Source organism: Lytechinus pictus, chromosome 11 (assembly GCF_037042905.1).
Source record: "Lytechinus pictus isolate F3 Inbred chromosome 11, Lp3.0, whole genome shotgun sequence".
Taxonomy (NCBI): Eukaryota; Metazoa; Echinodermata; class Echinoidea; order Temnopleuroida; family Toxopneustidae; genus Lytechinus; species Lytechinus pictus.
The window spans coordinates 15,215,840-15,234,949 of NC_087255.1; the positions used below are offsets into that span (position 1 = coordinate 15,215,840).

Sequence of the window (19,110 nt, forward strand, 5' to 3'; positions counted from 1 at the left end):
TGCTCCAGTAAATGAAAACACGAAGTTAGATAATAAAACCACAATTAAAAGAAGTGACAATGATCGACTGAAATCAACAATTTGATCTATTTTTATTGAGGCTATATATAGCTGTGCCCCCATATTTACACCAGTGTATTTAAAGCTCGGAAAAGGCGCATGAGTTCATGGGGGCACCCCATAAAATGATAGGAAACTGGTGGCAGAGAAAGTTTTTATTGACATAAAATCATCTACTTCCTCTATTATAAATATTAATATATATATATATATATTAAATAGAGGAAATAGATGACGGTAATTTTTGTCTTAGTGTCTTGAATCTGTCCAATGTATTTCACACTATTTCGTACCTCATATTTGAAAAAAAAAATGGATCTAATATTAACAGTGCGCCTAATACTGTTAAAAGGGCTTCCTTGCGAGATGTTGCGGGCGCGAATCGCGGCAAAGTTTTGGACCTTTTTTCATTAAAAATGAAAATTAAACATTCAGACAGATTGTATCTAACCAACGAATTAAAGGGATGGTCCAGGCTAGAAATATTTTTATCTCAATAAATAGAGTAAAATTTACAATACAAAATGCTGAAAAATTGATCAAAACCGGATCACAAATAACGAAGTTAAAGAAAGTTAAAATCTTTCTTACTGAACTCCTATAATCACGTCTAAAAAAATACATCATCACAGATTTTTATCTTTATTCACCGTTCCTTTTCATTCATGCGCTACTTTGCTTCTGTTTGTCTACACTCCTCTCTCTGTAGTTCATATGCAGTTCTCACATTCCTTCCTCACCCCCCCCCCCCTTTTTTTTCCTCTCTCTCATTCATCGGCTTTCTTTCTTTAGTTTCTCATTCCTGAGTTTTTTGCGTAATTTTCGTATATTTTGGTTATTTAATATTTTCTTTTAATGATGTCTCCTGTTGGCGATCATGCTTTATACTTTGATTTGTATATATAAAATTTATTTCTCGCTTGTCATATTTTGAGGAGCCCACAATATACAAGCTTTTGCTTTTTAGTGGGATCCTCCATTTTCACAAATTATAAATCACAAATCCTTTACGCAAGATTATTTTGTATGTAACTTTCTTATAGCATGTCTTTTTCAAGTTGATTTTATGACCTTGTTATATTTCTTCATGATGTCGACTTGTTATGATTGTATTTGATTTATATTTTGTTGAAAATGAAATAAATGAAATGAAATGAAATGAAATGAAGTTATTGAATTTTAAAGATTTGCATTATTCCGGTAAAACAGTTCTAGGCATGTCTTCAGGGGCGTCGATCCATTTTTCAGATTGGGGGGGCAAAATCGTGAATCAACTTTCCAAAGGCGCTCGATCACACACACAAAAAAAAACTCACACACATATGCCTATATATATATATATATATATATATATATATATATATATATATATGACTCATGAGATATCTCATCAACAAATTAATGCGAGCGCTAAGCGCGAGCTGAAATTTTTTAGTATACTGACCTGATAACAGGAAAAAGGTGCCTGTTTAGGACTGTTTGTACTAGTAGTAACTCCTGAGGAGAATACATATCTTAATACACAAATAATGCGAGTGCCGAGAGCGAGCTGAAATTTCTTTATATTCTGACCTGAAAGCTTGATATTCTAAGCATTTTTGGTACCAATGATTAAGATGGGTATCTGAAAAAAAAGCAAAAGATGCGAGCGCGAGCTGAAAATTTTGATATTTCGATCTGAAAAAAATTGAGTTTAGTGGACGTTTTTAATACAGAACAAGATATATATTCAACAAAAGATTATTGCATATCGAAGCGTTAGTTCTTTTGAGGTTTAGACCTGAAAGCGGGACATTCTATTCACCTATTTAATCATTGAAAAGTATGGGTTTTTGCTACAGAAATGATGCGAGCGCGAAGCGCGAGCTGAAAATTGTTGTATTCCACTCTGAAAAGCTGACATTTTGAGCACGATTTTAAATAAAGAACGAGTTGTGTATCTCAATCTCGCTTGCTGATTTCTGTGTAATATTACAATCTTATTTTATTTTTTGCACATGCAGAATTATTGGGGGGGCAAAACGATATGTTTGCCCCCAAATATTTTCATTGGTGGGGCGATCGCCCCCCCCCCCTGCCCCCCCATGATCGACGCCTCTGCATGTCTTTATGGATATGGGCTGATGATGTCATATCCCCACTTACATGACTTATATATCTTATTATATGAAATTAGGTTTATTCAAAAATTTTCTTCCAAGAACTAAAACAATGGATTGACAACCGATTAAGTGCATTACTTATTTATTGCCAGCAACTTATTTCATCATATTGGAGACACATCATTTACACTTGTATGAAAAAATGAAACATTTATAATTTCATGTAATAACATAACAAAAAGGAAAGTGGTGATGTGACATCATAAGCCCACCTAAACATTGATAAAGAATTTAAAGGAGAATGAAACCCTTGAAACCAGCTGAATCAATATCAAAGAGAAAAATCAAAGAAACATATCGTTGAAAGTTTGAGGAAGATTGAATAAATAATAAGAAAGTTATGAGCATTTGAATATTGAGATCACTAATGCCATGTAGATCTTCCTATTGGCAATGCGACCAAGATCTGTGATGTCACACACGTACAACTCCCTCATTACTTTAGTACTTATTTCACTTATATTCTCACTTTTATAGAGTCTATCACAAGGTGAGGTGTTCTCTTTATATGAGAGGACAAGTACAGAGGTTTCACAACATTATATCATTGATGAATCGTTTGTCATATGATTAGAATGAGCAAAAAGAGATGTTTTGGGGTATATTTTCAGTGTCCAAATGGGGAGAGTTGTTCATCTGTGACATCATAGATCTTGGTCGCATTGCCAATAGGAGGATCTCCATAGCATTAGTGATCTCGACATTCAAATGCTCATAACTCTTCTATTGCTAGTCCTATTTTACTTAAACTTTTGTTGATCTTATTCTTTGATTTTTCTGCTTTCACAAAAGCTAACTTGCTCCAAGAGTTTCATTCTCCTTTAAAGAATTGAAAAAGAATTCGTTATTTGTTATCCGATTTTGATGAAATTTTCAGCATTTTGCTCGGTAAATTTTACTCTATTTAGATAAATTTAAATATTTTCAGCCCGGACCATTCCTTTAACGCTAGCGTGAAGCGAGGGCTGTTCGAAATTTTCAATATAGGCCTACTGACCACGAAAAGGAACCTGTTAAGGATTGCATTTAGTGAGTCGTGATCTATACTTCACCAATCGAATAATGCCAGCGCGAAACACGAACTGAAAATTTGGAATATTCCAACCTGAAAACTGGACATTCGAGCCTTCGGAATATTCGAACCTAATTCGGAATAACGAACCTTCGTAATAACGAACGTAACACGTTTAATTTTCTTATTCTATTCTGTTTGAATGTGATGATAATGTGCAAAGTAGGACCTATTGTGGTGACACCTTTTTATATGAGCATTGCTTCTCCGGGGTCTCCTATAGCCATCTGTCATCTTTGTTCTTGTTACATTTTAATCGTTTATTTTGTGTTTGTTTTTCCTCTTGATTGTTGAATGGGTGCATGAATGAATGAACGAATGAATTAATTTCATTTTATTTACTAATATAAAACACGTATACATATAGAAAAATACAACAATAATATACTGGATAATAAAATAAAATTGGATGAATCGCCATGCTCAGCTGAGCAATTACAGCACACCTGGTCTGTCGAGGGGTCCAGTTAAGACAAGATAAAATGAGGGATGAATGAATGAATTACAATTTTTATTGTACTTCATGCCTCTAAACTGTCATATTTAATACCCTCAAGCAGTGGAGTACCGTGGGTCACGGCATTGGGGGGCACCAGCAAAAACTTTGTGTCACTTAGTGGGCGCGCGAAGCGCGCTCAATTGCCAGGTATACTGACCTAATAGATACATTTTAAAGGCCAAGTCCACCCCAGACAATTATTGATTTGAATAAATAGAGAAAAATCAAACTAGCATAATGCTGAAAATTTCATCAAAATCGGATGTAAAATAAGAAAGTTATGACATTTTAAAGTTTCGCTTACTAGTATTTTTCATAAAACAGTTATATGCACATTCTGGTTGGTATGCAAATGAGGAGACTGATGACGTCATCCACTCACTATTTCTTTTGTATTTTATTATATGAAATATGAAATATCATAGTTTTCTCCTCATTGTCAAGTGAAACAGTGATTAATTCCTCCCTAAACATGTGGAATTAGCATTGTTTAATACTTTATGATTTAGTCAAGTCGGTCCCTATGGTCAAATCTGAAAAAAATGAAATATTGTATAATTCAAACAATAAAAAACAAAATAAATAGTGAGTGATTGACATCATCGAATGACTCATTTGCATGTCGCAGAGTTGTGCATATCACTGTTTTGTGAAAAATAAGCGAAACTTTAAAATGTCATAACTTTCTTATTTTACAACCGATTTTGATGAAATTTTCAGTGTTATACTAGTTTGATTTTTCTCTATTTATACAAATCAATATTTTACCGGGGTGGACTTGACCTTTAAGGACTGTGCCATAGAAGGGATATGTATCTCACTGATCAAATAATGCGAGAGCGAAGCGCGAGCTGAACATTTTTTATATTCAGACCTAAAAAGGGACATATAAGCAAATTATTGTTATCGTGATACGTAGGCCTATACCTGTCTATATATATTGACCCCTAACGGAAATTAGGACTATATATTTTAGGAATTCATGAAGAGCATACATATCTCACCATAGTTATCTAATGCGAGCGCCAAGTGCTTGCTGATTTTGTTAGAATTACACCTGAACACAAGAAGCGCTTTTTGTAGTCATTGTTGTCGTGAACTAGAAACGGATTTCACTACTCAAAATTGCGCGCAAAGCGCGAGATAATTTTTTTTTTTAAATTCAGACCGGAAGAGGGGCATTCTAAGGCCTGTTTGTAGGAATTCACTAACCAAATGATGCGAGTGCGAGCCGAAAATTTTTGATATTCAGACCAGGAAAAAAAATTGAAATTTTAAGGACTGTTTTAGGAATTCATGAAGAGACCACTCACAATGGCGGTCTCCTGCGTTCATTAAAGGTCAAGTCCTCCTCAGAAAAATGTTGATTTGAATCAATAGAGAAAAATCAGACAAGCACAATACTGAAAATTTCATCAAAATTGGATGTAAAATAAGAAAGTTATGACATTTCAAAGTTTCGCTTATTTTTAACAAAATAATTATATGAACGAGCCAGTTACATCCAAATGAGAGAGTCGATGATGTCACTCACTCACTTTTTCTTTTGTTTTTTATTGTTTGAATTATACAATATTTCAATTTTTACAAATTTGATGATTAGGACATCCTTGCCTGAAGCATAAAATGTTAAAATAATGGAATTCCACGTGTTCAGGGAGGAATGAAACTTCATTTCACATGACAATGACGAGAAAATAAAAATATTTCATATTTGATATAATAAAATACAAAAGAAATAGTGAGTGAGTGATGTCATCAGTTCCTCATTTGCATACCGACCGAGATGTGCATATAACTGTTTTGTGAAATGATGTGAAACTTTAAAATGCCATAACTTTCTTATTTTACATCCGATTTTGATGAAATTTTCAGTGTTATGCTTGTTGAATTTTTCTCTTTTTATTCAAATCAAGTTTTTGTTGGGGTGGACTTGTCCTTTAAGTATTATTATTGTTATTATTATCAAAAAGTAAATTTTCAATTTAATTCAATTCTTTATTCCATTTCCATTCAAAACATAATACAAAGTAATATAAATCAGATACAATTTTACAGACGAGCATTCTTACTTCGTAAAAAAAAGTATAAAATTGAGCAAAAATGGAAATGAGGAGGTCCACTATACGGACCTCTAAAAACAAAGCTTGCAATGTGTGGATCCCTCTTGGAAATGAAAAAAAAAATATTGTCACAGGAAAGAAAAAATAGAAGGAACAAAAAGGTCGAGATCAAGTTTATTTGAATACAGAAATAAAAGCAAACAAACAAATAAAAGTAAACAAACAAAGAAACAAACAAGAGCAGACATAATTATAGGCTTATCCAATGCGAACGTAAGCACGAACTGAAAAGGGTTTATATTCAGACCTTAATAAGAAAGAGAAACATGTAGTAGTACATCATGTCACTTTATAAAACAATAATAACTCGAAGTGCGATGAAATATATTTGGTGTATATTGACTTGAAAACGGGATGTTTTAGTACAACAGGATTATATATCTCATTAAACAGACAATGCGACTATGCGAGCATCAGGAATGATGAACACATATATAGGCCCTAAGCAAACTATAATTATGTCTCATAAAGTTATGAAATAAAAAATCCTTATGTAATATGATATAATATAATATAATATAATATAACATAATGTAATATACAATAATTTCATCTTCCCCCACTATGTTTCTCTTTCTTTCTCCTTCTTTTTCTCCTTTTCCTCCGTTTTTCTGGCCATCCGATAGGGGGAGCACATGCCGCCCCCCCCCCCCGTAGTTACGCCACGTCGGCCTCAAGTAATGTAAAGGGAGACAACATAAATTAATATACCTTTATTCTTGCATCTTGCATATTCTCAGAAACATTTAACTTTATTCAAAACTTAGCCTCTTTATTAACTTTTGGGGTTATTACGCCATTGGTTGTAGTTGTTATTCTTCTCGACTGGTACAGTGCGTCCCATCAAAAGGTAACCCGTTTTCAGATATAGATTTCATAATTATTATATATTATGTTTTTACTTTTAATTTGATACTTATGGTACACATTTAAAATGTTGGGCAGCATACTGTCCACTGTGTTGGGTAATGTATGTTGGTAAAAATAAATAATTATATTCTGCATGGGCAATAATCCAATTGAGCAAATTGATTACCCAATTTGGGCAGATTTTAACCAATAGTTGTGTGAACAGTATGTTGCCCATGGTTGGTTAGAAATTTGGCATTTTTGCCCAACTATTTCAAAAGTGTAAGAGTGGAATCTCATCTTCAATTTGAAATGAACAGCTTAGCAAATGATTCACGAATGACATGAGGCCTATCAGAAACGATTTGCGCAGAAACTCACGCGTTTATCTAAATCCACTCTCATTTATTAAAGGAGTCAGTGAGAGAAACTTAACAAAGAATACGAAAGAAATGCTAATAAGCCAATCATCGAATGAGCATGGTTTGTCGTATCACGAACCAATCTTGTTCAATTTTTTCTGCTCAACCTGATTTTGACATTAAAATTTCAAACTCGCCTTGCTCATTAATGCGTGAAGTGTTCGTCCCAATAGGAATAATTGAAATGTATATGATGATGTAAAATATCATAATTAATTTGCCTTTGAAGCAAAAAAGACGCGGGTTTCACATTTTCCTTTTTTCTAGCAAAGTATTTATGTTGCAGGTCATCTCGGAAATTCTCAGGTATATTCATTTTTCATTCAAAATCGAATCGCAAATCAGTGTCAGCCATTTTCTCTTGATAGACTCGGTCGAACTCTTCATTCTCGCTCACCGTGAATCGTTTCTTCCAGCTTGCGACTACACCTATAATGGGATTTAAAAATGAAAAAAAAAGTTTGATTGAGATGTGATCGGGATATCAGGCGGACAGTCTGAAAAAAAATCTTGGTCGGAATTAGGCTCCGTTGCCGGGGTACGTGTTTGTTAAAAAGGGGGATCATGGTTCTCTGGTCGAAATGTTCCCAATTGTGTTCTTTATATATTAATTGGATACTGCTGATTATGAACATATCTAATGAGAATAATGAAAGAAGTGAACATAAAACAAAATTGAGAAGAATATTATCAAAAATAGAACACTACTATTCTTTAAGAAACAGTCTTCTACAACGGGGCCCTAAATATTGAAATAGTGGTATGTTAAGCAAAAATTACCACTGGCATTTTAGGGTCAACAGTACTGTAGTACAGAGACATGGATTATTTTCCAAAACTTTTGCCTTGTTGAAAAGTAGCATTACACAAATTTCCAATTCCCTTTCCTGCCTCTCACTCTCGCTTCATTCAGCCCTCTTTCTACATATCTTTCTTCACTGACTATATAGGCCGATATGTTTTCATTCTAAATTACAGGGATTTAAAATAAATCTAGATGGAATTAGAGACAAATCGAATTCTGGATTTATTGTTTAATCCTATACAGATTCCTTTCTAAAGGATTTCAATTCAAATCCCTCGAGATTTCCAACTATTTTTTTAGGATTCAAAATACGAATTCGATTGGGCCCTAATTACAGGACATCTGGATATTTTTAAAAGGGATGGTCCAGGCTGAAAGTATATATATCTAAATGAATAGAGTAAAATTCATAGAGCAAAATGCTGAAAATGTGATCAAAATCGGATAAAATATAACAAAGTTATTGAATTTTAAAGTTTATCCATATTTTGTGAAAACAGTTATATGCACATCGTCATGAATATTCATTAGGTGGGCTGATGATGTCACATCTCAACTTTCCTTTTACTTATGTTATTACATGAAATCATGTTTCATTTTGTAATACATGTGTAAATGATGTGTCTCCATTATATGATTAAAGGACAAGTCCACCTCAACAAAACGTGGATTTGAATAAAAAGAGAAAAATCCAAAAAGCATAACACTGAAAATTTCATCAAAATCGGATGTGTAACAAGAAAGTTATGACATTTTAAAGTTTTGCTTAATTAAAAAAAACAGTTATATGCACATCCTGGTTGGTATGCACATGAGGAAACTGATGACGTCATCCACTCACTATTTCTTTTGTATTTTATTACATGAAATATGAAATATTCTAATTTTCTCCTCATTTTTAAGTGAAACAATGATTAATTCCTCTCCGAACATGTGGAATTAGTATTGTTTAATAATATATGGTTCAGTCAAGTTGGTCCTAATTGCCAAATCTTTAAAAAATGAAATATTGTATAATTCAAACAATAAAAACAAAAGAAATAGTGAGTGAGGGTCATCATCGACTGTCTCATTTGCATGTCACTGAATTGTGCATATCACTGTATTGTGAAAATAAGCGAAACTTTAAAATGTCATAACTTTCTTATTTTACATCCGATTTTGATGAAATTTTCAGCATTATGCTAATATGATTTTTCTCTATTTATTCACATCAACTTTTTTCTGGGGTGGACTTGACCTTTAAATATGTTGCGGCAATAAATAACTAGTGCACTTAAAGGGGAATGAAACCTTTGGAATAAGTAGGCTTGTGTCGAAACAGAAAAATCAAAGAAACAGATAAACGAAAGTTTGAGAAAAATCGGACAAACAATGAGAAAGTTATGAGCATTTGAATATTGCAATCACTAATGCTATGGAGATCCTCCTATTGGCGATGCGACAAGGATGTGTGATGTCACATGTGAACAACTTTCCCTTTGATGGACTATAAAATACCCCCAAAAAGTCTCTTTTGCTTTTTCTTATGGTGATACAAACTCTTTTTCTATGATGTATTCTTTAAAAATCTGTATTACATGCCCTCCTATAGAAAGAACATGATCTCCTGATAGATGTGATAAAAGAGGCAATTAAAGTGAAATATATACTAAAGTATATGGGGAGGTTGTTCACAAGTGACATCACACATCTTTGTTGCATTGCCAATGGGAGGGTCTCCATAGCATTAGTGATCGCAATATTCAAATGCTCATAACCTTCTCATTATTTGTCCGATTTTTCTCAAACTTTCGTTGATCTGTTTGTTTGATTTTTCTGTTTTCATACAAGCTATCTTGTTCTAAATGTTACATTTTCCTTTAATAGTTGTCAATCCAATTGTTTTAGTTCTTGGTAGAAAAAATTTGAATAAACCTAATTTCCTATAATAAAATACAAAAGAACAAGTGGGGATATGACATCATCAGCCCACCTAATTAATATTCATAAAGACATGCCTAGAACTGTTTCACCGGAATAATGCAATCTTTAAAATTCAATAACTTTGTTATTTGTTATCCGATTTTCATCAAATTTTCAGCATTTTGCTTTGTGAATTTTACTCTATTTATTGAGATATAAATATTTCCAGCCTGGACCATCCGTTTAAATTCTTGCAATTATTACCAGTAAACATTACAATTTTAGCTACCTTTGTTCATGTATGATTGCTTTCCTAAAGCTTTGACGAGGTCCCCCTTGCCCTCTTCTTCCACTTTATCATAACTCTTCTTCATTCCTTTGAAAGAGCTGTGCTCAACAATCTTCTCTAAAGTTTCTTCCGATAGAGGGCGCTCAAGGAACCTGGAAATGGTGAGTACGGCTTCCCTGGGGTCCTGTAGTATAAATAAAATAATTATCAGAATTAAAGAGAAGTATTATTTGTGCTATATAGCTTAACCACCTAGAAAATTAAAACGTGTCATATAAAAAGGGTGACTTATTTTCAACAAAGTATTGACAAGCTCATGAATGGCGATCGACTTATATGGCGTGAAATGAGCGCGGGGTTGGAGGAGGGGGGGGGGGGGTGGGGCCCATAAGGTTGCTTTAAATCTCTTCCCAATGCCTAGTACTGCTATTTACTATACCTAGTTACACATCATCAACCGAGTTAAAAGCAAATAACGATCTTTCTTATGAGTTAACCCAAATAGTGATATGAGAAAACAAAATAGTGGGAGGGGCGCAATTTTTAAAAGTCGCGAGGATTTTAAAATGGATATTTTGTAATATAATATTTGAAGAAAATCGCATATTTCACCCCTTTCACTTTCATTTTTTTTTTCTTGATCGTAGATTCTTTTCAAACTTTTGTCCAGTCACTCAATTAATTATTTATTTAATTATTATTGCTATTATCAATATTGTCCTTTCTTTTATTGGGGGGGGGGGGGGCGGTGGGGTCAGTACCGTATGGCACACCACAATAATTCCAACATAAGTTAATCATAAATAAATGCAATAGTAGGTAATCTTATAGGCTTGCAATTGGTTTCTTAATATTCAGACTGTTCCCATGCATGGCTTTTATTTTGGGCGCGAAGCCATCTTGGTACTTCGGAAATAATTGCCAATGTTTATTCAAAGATGAATAAATATTGGTCTTTTAAATGGTATCTGATAAAAGAGACCTATCATAATAATTATTGCCCTGGGAATCGAGGGTGCTGGGGGTACTGAAGCACCCCAAGATTTACCTCGAGGGTGCTGCTCATGTTATTCACCCTGGAAATCTGGTAGATATGCTGAACAGCTGAACGGTATAACCAAAATCAACTTCATTTTGTAATGAACACCTTAATTTTTTGCTTGCTTGCTTGTCCAATTTTTCTTGGTCCAAAACCATCTTTATTCTTAGCGAAAGTCCCTTTTTTGCTTGTCAAATCTAAACCAGCAGCACTCCCTGTTAGAAAAAAATCGTTCACAGGGCCCGGAGACCTAGATCATCTCTCATTACTTTTCTATATCATATTTTGAAATATGATTTTGACAGTTTTTTTCTAATGTTTAGCCGTTTGTTGTCCTCCAAACCGTTGGGGGTTTATTTGCTCTTATTGAATAAACAATTGCCCAATATTATTGCTCACATTTTCCGAACTTGGGGATATATAAATTTATTTCACAAAATTTGTAATGTTTAACCATAAACAAATCGTCGCCAAACCATTAATTTATGAGGCTTATCTTATATGCTATCATTTCATTTTTTTCAAAGTTTGTCGAACAAACATAATTAGTGGACATTTTCAGGGAAAATTTATTATAAATATAATAAACTGTTAGAAATAGTTTTACCCAGGATCAATTTGACCATAAGGTGTGTTGGGATTGTTTAACAATATTATATATTATATGTATTTTCCTTTCTTCACAAAAATTAATAAGTCTATTTACCCGTGGTCTCGATTGCATTTGGGTATTTAATTGGCAAAAAGAGTGTTTATATAAAGAAAAATGTTTATTCCAATGACGTATTGAATGAATGGATAGTATATTTTTAATCATGAACTGTTAAACATGAAGAACTTGAAAAAAAAATATTCTATAGGCCTACCCTTTTCATGTCTTCATATTTGACGAAGAGTCTGTTTTCTTGATGACGTAGATTCCAAGATGTTTTCACGTGATCAAACCATGAGCCATAATTTCTTGCTATATAACAAAGATATTTGACAGAAAAATATTTTTATTTTAGAAAATTAAATGAGTATAGCATACCAAAATAATAATGTAAAATATACCTTAGAAAAATATTACTGTTTGCGACGGAAGCCATGATTGTTTGTTTGTTTCTTTTGTAAGGATTACACTAGTAATTCTTATGGTCCCTTAATTTCTTTTTGGAAATCTCTTAATAATTCATATTGGGGGGGGGGGGTATTAAAAGAGAATCTCATTTTCAAGTTGTTCTTATTTATCTCATTATTTTGTATTTAGACTTGGGTTTTCTTTATAAAAAAAATCAATCATCTGAAATAATTATTTTGCGTTAATAATTTGTTTTTATTCAAGACCCTTCAAGAGTGCATTGCCCTCCAAAAAAGTACAAATTCGATAGGAAAGACTTCGAGCAGTAAGTTGGGGCGGGGATGTTTTGCAACTAACAATATGAATTGTGAAGTCTCATTATTTTTTATATAAGAATGTTGGAATGAAATTGATTGTTTTGATTTGATAGAATAAAAATAAAACAGTATGGGGGGTTTGCCTATAGGGAGGATGTGGGTGGGTGTGTGTTATTTTTACTTCCGTCCATGAATTCCTTGAGGGCGCCCTGCCACCTGATGAAATCGCCCATCTCAGTATTTCCGACGAATCGATCGAGGGAAGTAATCACATCTTTGGGGTTCCGAGCAACGTAGATCACCTGGAATTTGAATAATCAGAATGTGATGGGATGAGGGGTGGGATCATACGAATCTTATTAAGAAATTAAAAAGACAGACTGATTAAAGGTCAAAGTGATAGGTTTATTTTTTTATGAATATCACAGGGTAAGAGACTTGCATGAGCATGATGGGGATGAAGTCATGCAAGAAAACTATTATCATCCTCACGACACTAGGGCCAATTCTATACAGCACCGGGGTTATTCAAATCTATTTGAATAATCAATGTACATTTTGTGGCATCTATGTTTCGCAGTTTTGCGAATGAAATCTCAATCACGAAAGTTAATCAAATTGGAAGATGGAAAAGAGGAGGTGATATCCCTGGCGATGGCAGTCTCCTAGCTGCGTTCATTAAATTTTGTTAATGTTCCTTTTTTTATTATTAAAATGTGAAGTATATGCCCACATCATTTTTTTTTCTAATTATGTATTATGTTTATATTGTATACATTATGAATTATTTTGTATATTACAAACAATGTAAATATTTTTGATAATGTATTGTGAATGCATAAATAAAAATAAAACAAACAAAACAAACTTTGAGCCATTAAGGTCCGGGGTTCAATCTCACCGCATGCAGCACTCGCGTCCTCTTGTCAAGGCGTTTAATCTGCATTATCTACGGCAAGGCGTTAATCTCGGGGTTAATCTACATTTGCCACTCTCCACCCACGCAGGTGTAGTAAATTGGTACCCGGTAAAGGAAGGAATTTCTTGAAGAAATAGAAGGAAGGAATTTCTTGAAGAAATAGAAGGAAGAAGAAAAGAAGAAAGAGAAGAAGAAGAAGAAGGAGAAGAAGAAGAGGAAAAAGAAGAAGAAGGAGGATGCAAAGGATACAAAGACGGGTAGAAAGGTACGTGGACATACAAACCGCAAATATTATTTCCCCGGTTTTAGCTCGATCTGTACTTCACTAGAAGCGCTCTATACATTCAAGAAATAAGGAAGGCGAAGAAAAAGAAAGAAGAGGAGGAGGATAGAAAGACTACTAACGAAAAGGTGATCCTATACCTTCGCTTTCTTACTATCAATTCCAGGTGGAAGGTATCTAACGGGCAGATGAGACTGTACGATGCGAGGAGAGGGCGCCTTCTCTATGATCTTATAGAATGGGAGATGTCGGGTCTTTCCCTCATCATAAGAATCTTTTTGGAAGTAGATCATCTCGATGTTCCCTTGCGTGGTCGTACGGTCGATCGTCTCTGGATTACCATGGTTTAATATCAGATGAACGATCTCCGATGCCCAGTGCGTTCCTGCATGTGCGATGTTAAGGACATAAAAATCAAGGATTTCTTTGTCATGTTTATACTGAATGTTAACCGGGTCCAGCGGACGTGTCCATATAGTCTTGATACTTAAATTCACATGCAAGAAAATATATATGCATATCATGATAGGGACCAGCCCTACAATGATGATGAACATGAAACCGATAATGGAGCCTGGGGTGATGGAGATGGCGATGATGGTGATGATATTTTCGGCAGCGAGGGAGATGATGATGACGACGGCACCGTCGACGAAAATGACGATGATTAATTAGGCCTATGACAATGATGATGGTAGTAGCCGCGGTGTATGATGTGGGTGATATGAGAGTAAATTAGGTGATGATGATGATGCTGGTGGTGGTGTTGACGAGGATCATGATGATGATGCTGGTGGTGGTGTTGACGACGATGATGATGACGAGGGTCATGGTGGTTATGATGATGCTGGTGGTGTTGATGAGGAGGAGGATGATGATGATTAGGGTGGTGGTGATGAGGCCCTGTGGTTATGTGATGGTGATCGATGGAGATGATGCTGCTGGTGTTGACGAGGAGGATGATGAGGGTGGTGGTGGTGATGAGGCCCGGTGGTTATGTGATGGTGATCGATGGAGATGATGCTGCTGGTGTTGACGAGGAGGATGATGAGGGTGGTGGTGGTGATGAGGTCCGGTGGTTATGTGATGGTGATCGATGGAGATGGTGTTGATGATGGTGGTGCCGCATAGGCGGATCCAGGGGGGCCGAGGGGCCCGGGCGGCCGGGCCCCCACCCCCCCCCCCCCCTATTGGCGGAGCAAAAAAAAGAGGGAAAAAAAAGGAAAGGAAGAAAAAAAAGGAGGGAAAAGAGAGGAGAAAAAAGAAAAGAAGGAAGACGAGTGAATAGAATAAGATGAGGGGAAGACTTTGAAAATAAAAAGAAGCTTCGCGCTCGCACTGCACGTTAGGTGATTTTCATGTCTTGTTCAATATGTAGTGTATAAATATCAAGTTTGGAAGTCTATATTCAAAACATATTTCATCTCGGAAATCGAACTTTCATTATTTTGTGTGATTTACAAATTGATTTTAGAAAGTGCTCTGTAAAAATGTCAGTTTTATAGTCTAAATATTAACATTTTCTGCTCGCGCTGCGTGCTCGCAAATTTTGATTTATCAGGTACCTATTATTTTCGTGTATTCCATAAAGTTTTCAAAATATCCCTTTTCAGGTCTGATTGTCAAAACGTATCAGCTAGCGCTGCACGCTCGCATTTTGATTGGCGAGTTATGTATGTATCAACATTGATTATACAATAATCCCCTTTTCATGACAGTGTATAAAAAATTTAGGCTCGCAATTTGCAATCGCATTAATGGTTAAAAGTATATTAACTGAGGCATCCTATTTATAATTAAAAAAAAAGTGCTTGAAATGTCCAGTTTTCAGGCCATAATATCATTAGATTTTGTCCCTTCATTAGGCATTAATGAATAAGATATTAATTTAATAATTGAATTGTCCCTTTTGTTTTATCTTGCGCTTAGCAAGAGGAATAGGAAGACAGTCATCATTTTCATATGGTGACATGTCCTAAGGATGTCCCGGTCCTATGTCAAAACTTAAAGTAATTATAATGGAAAATATCAGCTCTTTATTTAGTGCGATCCATATCCACTTCACAATTTTCCTACAAAGTGCTTGAAATATAGAGCTGAAATTGACTTTTTTTCAGATCGAAATATCAAATGCTTTAAGCTCGCGCTTCGCGCTCGCTTTGATTTTCATGATAAAAGATGTATTTAGAATGCCGAGATTCTATGTCTAAATATGAAACACGCGCGCATGTTTATTCATATACTCAATTTGTTCTCTTAATTTAAATCATTATCCAGTTTCAGATCACAATATCAAAAATTTTCTGCTCGCGCTTTGTGCTCGCATTATTAATGTACGAAGATTCTCTATTACTCATTCTTTGATTCTTTGATTCTTTGATTCATGATTTACAAAACATGAATAGAGTGTCCCGTTTTTAGGTCTAAATCTCGATTTTCAATCCGCTCGCGCTTCGCCCTCGCATCAATTGTTTTTATAGCTATCCTGTTCACGATTACAAAAATTGATTAAAAATAGCCTTTCTTTATGTAGAAATGTCAAATTTTTTCAGCTTGCGCTTCGCGCTCGCATTATTTGAATGTTGAAAAATGTAACGTCTTCATGGCTAATTACAAGCAGTCCTTCTCAAGTACTTTTTCGATCAGTTCAAAACGTATATAAAAATGTTCTGCTCGCGCTTGGCGCTCGTATTTTTAATGTAAGGAAGATCCCCAATTACTCATCCTTTTCATGATTTACAAAACATGAAGAGAGTGTCTCGTTCAGTATCTCGAAATTTTCGGCTCGCGCTTCGCGCTCGCATCAATTGTTTAGTTAATTCTGTTTAGTTACAAAAGTGCTTAGAATTTCCATTCTTAAGGTAAAAATTTCAAAAAATTTCAGCTCGCGCTTCGCGCTCACATTATTTGATGTTTAAAATAAGTAACGTCTTCATGGCTAACTGTATGTAGTCTTTAACAGATACCTTTTCCATCAGTTCATTTCTGCTCGCGCCTCGCGTTCGTAGTAATTATTTAGTTGCATACACATCTTTTTCAGGATAATAAACATTGCCCAGAATGTTCAAATTTGGGGACAAAAATACATGATTTCCAAAAAAATTAAGCTCGCGCTTCGCGCTCGCATTATATAAATATGGATTATGATATTATATATTTATGTTGGTTATAAGAATAAAGCTAAGAAGTGACTGTTAAGACCACCCCTTCAAAGAAACAAAAAATCATCTTCGAGCGGCCGATATCGGGGAAAATATGGCTGGAAAAAAATCCGCCCCCCCCCCCTATTGGCGAAGGCTGGATCCGCCCCTGGTGCCGCTGGTGCATGGTGGTGGTGGTGGATGATGGTAATGCACTGGTGCTGCATAAGGTGGTGATGATAATGATCATGACAATTACGTACGATGCATATTGGTGATGATGAATAATAACGAGGCCGAGGAGGAGTAAAGACAGTAAGAGGAGAATGAAACTATACGTCTAATCATGATTACCTGACTTCGAATAAGTATTGATCCAGATATCATCATTCCTGACATCAAATGTCTTCATAGCTTCGATGCTTGACGGAACAACCAAGGCACTAAACTTAATTCCATCATGATAAACACTTCCATGAACTGAATGTTCTACCCAATCATCAGCACTATATGATGACAGATCCATGTCCATATCTCTTCCTATTTATGTTTCAATAAGTTTGTTAGTATTCGGACTTAATTGATTCCGCGCAATGACTTCTGTTGTAGCCTGTAGTTTTGTAGTGATATTGAATGGAGTATCGTGTTTCAACTAAACTCTCGTTCTCACGTCTAGAATTTGTCTCTGGGTGCACTTTGAACTTCAACACGTCGGATATTGTATTGAAAATACTCCATATCCCCAGACTTTGATCGCTGCTTGTATCGTACAAAAAACACCATGCAGGTTTCCAGGTTTGGCATCTGGCATGTCTGGGCAAAGGGCCAAGAAAAAAAATGGGTCTGGAATTCTTTAGGAATGCGTATAAATGATTAGATCATATTTTTATCACAATATAATCCTTTGACATGTCAATATATTGTAAATTGTAAATTGTATTAATAATTCTTATTGGGTACGTCATTTTCTGTTCTCAGAATTAACCCAGTGACAATTACTCCCCGGGACAACGCACAAGATCACGTCTATATCCATCGACTATTATAAACCCTGTGTGCATGCACCAGGGGGCATATTGCGTTCTTAAAGAGATGGTCCAGGCTTAAAATATTTATATCTTAATGAATTGAGTAAAATTCACGGAGCAAAATGCTGAAAGTTTCATCAAAATCGGATAACAAATAACGAAGTTATTGAATTTTAAAGTTTATCAGTATTTTGTGAAACTTTTTAGTAAACCTAATTTCATACACTAAAATACAAAAGTACAAGTGGGGATATGACATCATCAGCCCACCCAATGAATATTCATAAAGACATGCCTAGAACTGCATTTCACCGGAATAATGCAAATCTTTAAAATTCAATAATTCATTATTTGTTATCCGATTTTGATAAAATTTTCAACATTTTGCTTTGTGAATTTTTATTCTATTTATTGAGATATAAATATCTCCAGCCTGGAAGCGGGGAAATTCAAATCAAATTCAATCTTATACATGAAACCCGATTTCGTTTGCATTTTACCGTTGAAAATTTAAAATAAACCCTGACATTAATACGAACAAACCGTATATATTTTTTTTTAGTTTAGTTTTGAAGATTGAGAGCAAAAAAAAAAAACCTGAACAAAATATAGAGGCCTAACATGCCTAATTAACAACATATATAGTAGCAAATGTTTTAGTCTCGACGCGTGTGGTAAAATGTAACCTAAAATTTAAAGGAACGAAAGCGACCGAGCTCCAGAAAATTGCGGAATCGAACATTATTTTAAACAAAAAAAATCCTGAACAAAATATAGAGGATTAATTAGCAACATGAAGTAGCAAATGTTTTAGCCTCGACGCGTGTGGTAAAATATAACGGAAAATTCAAAGGAACGAATAGAGCGACCAAGCTCCAGAAAATTGTGGAATTCGAATTCCTCACTGAAACTTGATGTCTGGTGCATATAACTTTAATAGGTTAAACATTTAAGGAATATGCCCATTTTTATGAAAACTTCAGAAATTAAAAAAAAAATATTTAGCATTTTGTAGACAATTAGGAACCCAGTGCTCTCCACTCTATCACCACTTGTAAAAAGCGCTTTCGGAGGCATGCAATTTTGCCTATGTATTTTGCGCTATACAGAAACGTTTCATTATCATCATTATTATTAT

General features: G+C 34.7%; 1 protein-coding gene across 1 annotated transcript; it reads right to left on the minus strand.

Annotated features, from left to right (window-relative positions):
- Positions 1 to 6,001: 6,001 nt before the first annotated feature.
- Positions 6,002 to 17,980, minus strand: LOC129270868 (sulfotransferase 1B1-like). The gene is made up of 6 exons (XM_054908205.2): positions 17,299 to 17,980; positions 13,945 to 14,189; positions 12,784 to 12,904; positions 12,092 to 12,189; positions 10,187 to 10,370; positions 6,002 to 7,616 (listed from the first exon to the last, which is right to left on the minus strand). Exons 1-6 carry the CDS (start codon positions 17,474 to 17,476, stop codon positions 7,507 to 7,509), a joined length of 936 nt encoding a protein of 311 aa, XP_054764180.2. The 5' UTR covers positions 17,477 to 17,980; the 3' UTR covers positions 6,002 to 7,506.
- Between the last annotated feature and the right edge of the window lie 1,130 nt (positions 17,981 to 19,110).

What these genes read in the sequence shown, in the direction of transcription:
- LOC129270868 (XM_054908205.2), bottom strand. Translation starts at nt 17,476, where the DNA reads ATGGACATGGATCTGTCATCATATAGTGCTGATGATTGGGTAGAACAT. An exon ending in TTGATAGTAAGAAAGCGAAG is followed by an intron (nt 12,905 to 13,944) that starts GTATAGGATCAC and finishes TTCAAATTCCAG; the next exon opens with GTGATCTACGTTGCTCGGAA. An exon ending in AATATGAAGACATGAAAAGG is followed by an intron (nt 10,371 to 12,091) that starts GTAGGCCTATAG and finishes TTTATACTACAG; the next exon opens with GACCCCAGGGAAGCCGTACT.